Source organism: Rutidosis leptorrhynchoides, chromosome 11 (genome assembly GCF_046630445.1).
Source record: "Rutidosis leptorrhynchoides isolate AG116_Rl617_1_P2 chromosome 11, CSIRO_AGI_Rlap_v1, whole genome shotgun sequence".
NCBI lineage: Eukaryota > Viridiplantae > Streptophyta > Magnoliopsida > Asterales > Asteraceae > Rutidosis > Rutidosis leptorrhynchoides.
This window is the reverse complement of record NC_092343.1, coordinates 156015028-156020776: the sequence shown is the minus strand read 5'-3', so window position 1 is coordinate 156020776 and position 5749 is coordinate 156015028. Positions and strand designations below refer to the sequence as shown.

Here is a 5749-nt window from a genome sequence, read left to right as displayed (position 1 = left end):
TATTTATTTATATATTTTCATTTTTATGTATAAAAATTTTAATATAGTTAAGTTATGTAATTTAAATATATTTATGTATATGTAATCTTTATTTTTATACTTATAACCTTAACAATATCTCTAAAACCTTTATTTTCATAATCATAGTAATTTTAATGATATTGATAATATTACTAATAATAATAATAATGATAGTAAAGATGTTACTTTTAATGATACTATTAGTTTTAAAAAAAAACGACAGGTTTAAAAATAATATTTTTTTAGTAATAATGGTATTACTAATAATACTAATACTGATAATAATAATAATGATAATAATTTTACTACTAATGATATTAGTGATAATGGTAATACTAATAATAATAATGATATTGTTAAAAATGGTTCTTATGTTAATAATAATAATAGTAATACTAATAATTACAAAAATGATATTAATACTAATATTAGTGAAAATAATTATAACTTGTATTATTTTTATAATAACAATAATAATAGTCCTAATCATAATCATAATAATAATAGTAGTACTAAAATGATTAATTAATAATGATAATAACATTAATAATACTTATAGTAATAATAATAATAATTGTTATAACACTTATTATGATACTAATAATAAGTATTATAACACTTATAATAATAATAATAATAATAATAATAATAATAATAATAATAATAATAATAATAATAATAATAACAACAACAATAACAAAAATCATAATAATAATAATAATAATAATAATAATAATAATAATAATAATAATAATAATAATAATAATAATAATAATAATAATAATAATAATAATAATAATAATAATAATAATAATAATAATAAATAAAAATGAGAAAACTACCTCCCAATAAAAAAGTTCCAAAAAATATAACTGCCCACGCCCGGGTTCGAACCCAAGACCTCTCATTCACCCACAACATCCCCTTAACCACTCGTCTGATTCTATTTATTTGTCTTAAACTCAACCTAAATATATATAACCCGATTCATATTCTGTTTCCTTATCTTCTCCTTCTTCTTCGCCACTTAACTCGACCAGAGGTGAAATCAACTAATTAACTAATTTATTTTGGTTCTTTAATTGAATCAGAATTTATCAGTATTGGTGCAAGGAATTAATTAAAACAGAAAAAAAACTTTTGAGCAGCAACAGACCTCGAACAAACATATAAGAACTCCAAATGCGTTTTAAAAATATAGACACTTTTAGGTTAAACTTACAACATGAAATAGGTTACAAAATTCTTTTAGAAACTACCTGTACCCTTAATTGAATCTAAAACCTCAACTGGAAATCGAATTTCGCGATGAACACACACTTTGACTTTTTGAAACTGAATCTTTGACTCCAAAATTCGAATCCGATATTAAGAATTGGAGGCTAGGATTTTGCAGATAGTTTAAGTAAGAGACTCCTATCAAAACTGCATTAACACATTTAAAAATTTTATATCAAAATCGATCAAATTGAAAAATGGAAAGGAAACAGGGCAGTCGACTGGGTTTTATTCAGTTTTTGTTTTAATCTACCAATTTGAAAGCGATTAGAGATAATTGAGGTTATGAATTGATAAAGTGGGTCGACTGATGTCATTTACACTGAATGTGATTAAGTCCTATAGCATATAATGGTTGACAGAATTCAAATCAGGTACAAAAAATAAAATAAAAAAAATTAAAAGGGAAGTTGATTGATAATATAAGGGTACGATCGAGAATGATGTTTATCAATTTGAGGGACAGAAAAAAAAATCGTTTATAGGGTGATAACGATGTGAAACTGAATCTGATGATCTTTTATGTATATGTACGTATATTTATATTGTTAATTATTAATATATTAATAATACTAATTTATGTATACTTATATATATCAGTAATCTATTTTTGTAAATATCTGTTTATATATATATATATATATATATATATATATATATATATATATATATATATATATATACATATATATATATATATATATATATATATATATATATATCTGAATATACATTTATATATATCAGTATCTATATAGTATCTATATATCGTATGTATATGTAATGTATCGACTAATATTAATAATAATACTTAATAATAATAATAATTGATAATTGTATTTATAATAAAAATTAAAATTCTAATAATATTCATAATAATATTAATGTAAAAAAATGATATTATTAATATTATTAATGATAATAATGAATTGTATCATTTTCTAATAATTAAAATGATAATGATAATAATAATTTATAATAATAATAATAATTATTAATAATAATAATATTCAATAATAATACTAATACTTATCAAATGACAAAAATTATAATTACTGATTTTGAAATTAACAATGATAACTATATTATTAATACTAATAGTAACATAACAATTCTTATGTATCAAATTTCATAAAATAACTTTCAAGTATAAATAATAATAATAATAATAATAATAATAATAATAATAATAATAATAATAATAATAATAATAATAATAATAATAATAATAATAATAATAATAATAATAATAATAATAATAATAATAATAATAATAATAATAATAATAACAAATATAATAATAATCATATAATAACCAAAATTAAACTTGTAATTTCATCTAATATATTTATATTACAATTTATATTATATATTATACGAATATATCTATTGAATAGTTAATATTTATATATTTTATAAATGTTACAATATAATAGTTATTAATAGAAATAGATTCATAATATATATATATATATATATATATATATATATATATATATATATATATATATATATATATATATATATATATATATATATATATATATATATATATATATATATATATATATATATATATATATATATATATATATGTATATATATTCATTTTAATAATAACTTAATTACTTTATTTGTTATTTTACATTTTTAGTTCTAATTGATAAGTGTATACCTTATTAATTCAAGATATTATATATATATATACACTTATATATATATATATATATATATATATATATATATATATATATATATATATATATATATTTACATAATTATTTACACACATTTGTTCGTGAATCGTCAGGTAAGGTCCAATGGATAGTTAGATGTATGAAATTATATAAAACATTGATTTACTTAACTTGTCGATATTTATCCTCTAAGTCACGATGAAATTATTGTAAAGTATACATTGAAAATTAAGCTGAAATCTCCACTAACTTATGTCTAGTTATCGTTAATTGACACATTTGTCCTTTCATGTAAATCACTTTACCATTTTTCGAATATTGTTAAAAAGAACAGATTTCTCAAATCTTAGTGAACCTCATAACAGAGACCCGTAAACATATTACAATGTATCTGATAATTCAATCATCTGATATATTTTTTTTAATTCTGTTGATAAATGTATTGAAACAAATAAATTCATGTTAAGTATTATACATCTAATACTTTGTTAACGTTTTCAATTAATATAACTATATATTAGATATACATATCTATATATACATAAATGTTCGTGAATCACTGGGAATATTCGAAGGGTTAATTAAACACATAAACATGGTTCAAAATTTTTGAGACTCAACATAACAGACTTTGCTTATCGTGTTGAAATCATATAAAGATGATAGTTGGTTATTTGATTGCTTATCGTCACAATAAATGGGTTGATGGTGATTGGCAATGGGTGTGGTCTAGAGGAAATATTGGTAACCGTAATTGTGCTTCTCTTGATTTACTTCACGCTACTCTTCAACAAGTATCGATTTCAGATAGAGATGATAGTTGGTTATTTGATTGTTCATCTGATGGCGTGTTCACTGTTAAATCAGCCAGAGAAACAATCGATTCCATTCTTCTCCCTTTGTCTAGTTCGAGGACTGTTTGGTTCAAGTTTATCCCACGAAAAGTTAACAATTTTTTATGGAGATTGAATCTTAACTCTTTATCGGTTCGTTGGAATTTATCCGCGAAGGATGTAGAGATTAGTACTATTGTTTGCCCGACTTGTAACAACGAGATCGAGACCAGGGATCACCTTTTTCTCGAGTGTCAGTTTGCTAAGGAGATATGGCATAAGGTTAGAATTTGGTTAAATTGTTCATTACCATCGTTCAACTCATGGCCTAATTTTCTCAGTTGGATTGAAGCCACTCACTTATCTTCTTTGTCTAAGAATCGAATTGTTGCGGTGGTGGCTACATCATTATGGGCTTTATGGCGGTTCAGGAACGGAATCATTTTTAGTGAGTCATTTTGTAGTAAAAGTAGCTTATTTGATGTAATTAGATTGTTTTCTTATCGTTGGATTAAAACTAGAAGTCATTTAGTGTCAAATTGGAACTTATGGTACTCTATGCCGGTGTATTTTTCTACCTTAACTACTTGCTAGGGAGCGTTTAATATATACAGTTTTTTGACCGTCAATAAAAAAACAATTGCAATAGACATGGACAAACTTATAAGAAATGATAAACAGTTACGAAAATACACTCTAAATTGGGGGGGGGGGGGGGGGGGGACTTCAAATTTGCTTATTTGAATGCCTAACACTTATTTTTATAAGGAAAAAAACAAATCCAAACACAATCTCGAAACTGCTTTTCAGCTTATATGCTTTTTTTTTAACAGCGATTGGGATCACCTGAGGGAGACTAAACCACTCGTTGCGATCATCTTCCGTTTCGACTATGACGATGTAGCGATAATAACCCCGCCCCCATCGCTGCATGGGAGGAAACTTTTAAACCGATCCAAGGGCACGACCAAGTAAAACCCCTACCCTTTAGCCCCCAAACGATATGGCAAAGGTGCCATAGGTGGATACTTCATGGCAGGGATGAAATTGTGTTTTTAATATGTAGTTAACGGGGGTCGAACTCCTGACCTCCTCTAAAGGAATCAGGCCACCAACTGCTGGACCACATCACAACTTCAGCTTATATGCTTTAAAATGGAATTATCACATGAAAATAAGCATGCTGTTACTCTATTAGTTTTAAGGCAATAAGCACTTTGACCATTTTTACTAAGCTCCGTTTTTAAGGCAATAAGCACTTTGACCATTTTTACTAAGCACATGAAAAGGTGTGTGAGAGCCAACAAGTCAACCTAATCCGATCCAAAACCTTTTGACCATTTTTTACTTAGCACTATTAACACTAGCCCGTTTTATCAATTACGCATTTTAATCCATTACTTTATCCAGTTCAACTTTCGCCTTTCATAACCTCAAATATATGTAGACAGATAAAGGAGTCCACTTTAAAGAGTATATATTAGATAAGATATGCTATTTACAAAATAAAAAAACTTTACATGTTTACGAATTTACGATATGGTATAGGTTATTTGACACCGAAACTAGCATCTCTATAGCATATTCTACAAGGACAATCTGAAAGTCAAAACTATTGTTCTTATACAAATTCCACAGTGACCTGAGATGTGATTTCCAATTTAAGGATGTGCTATACAAATTATGTAAAACATATGTTTATACTTATTTGATTCCCTCAAAATTAAACAATCTATCATCAAATAAAAGCATAGTCATTAAAATACAAACATACAACATAAAAAATCATCTCTTACTAATAGAAATCAAATCACACACTATTTACTACTCTTACAATCTAACAAGCAACTCATATAAATTGTAATTAAAAGATATTTAAACCCATCATAGAAAATAAACCAACTACAATTCAAATTGAAA

General features: G+C 24.5%; 1 protein-coding gene across 1 annotated transcript; it reads left to right on the top strand.

The window, feature by feature from the left end:
- The first annotated feature begins 3655 nt into the window (after window positions 1-3655).
- Window positions 3656-4689, top strand: LOC139875098 (uncharacterized). The gene is made up of 2 exons (XM_071862464.1): window positions 3656-4111; window positions 4663-4689. The coding sequence occupies exons 1-2, from the start codon at window positions 3656-3658 to the stop codon at window positions 4687-4689; spliced, it is 483 nt and encodes a 160-aa protein (XP_071718565.1).
- The last annotated feature ends 1060 nt before the right edge of the window (window positions 4690-5749 follow it).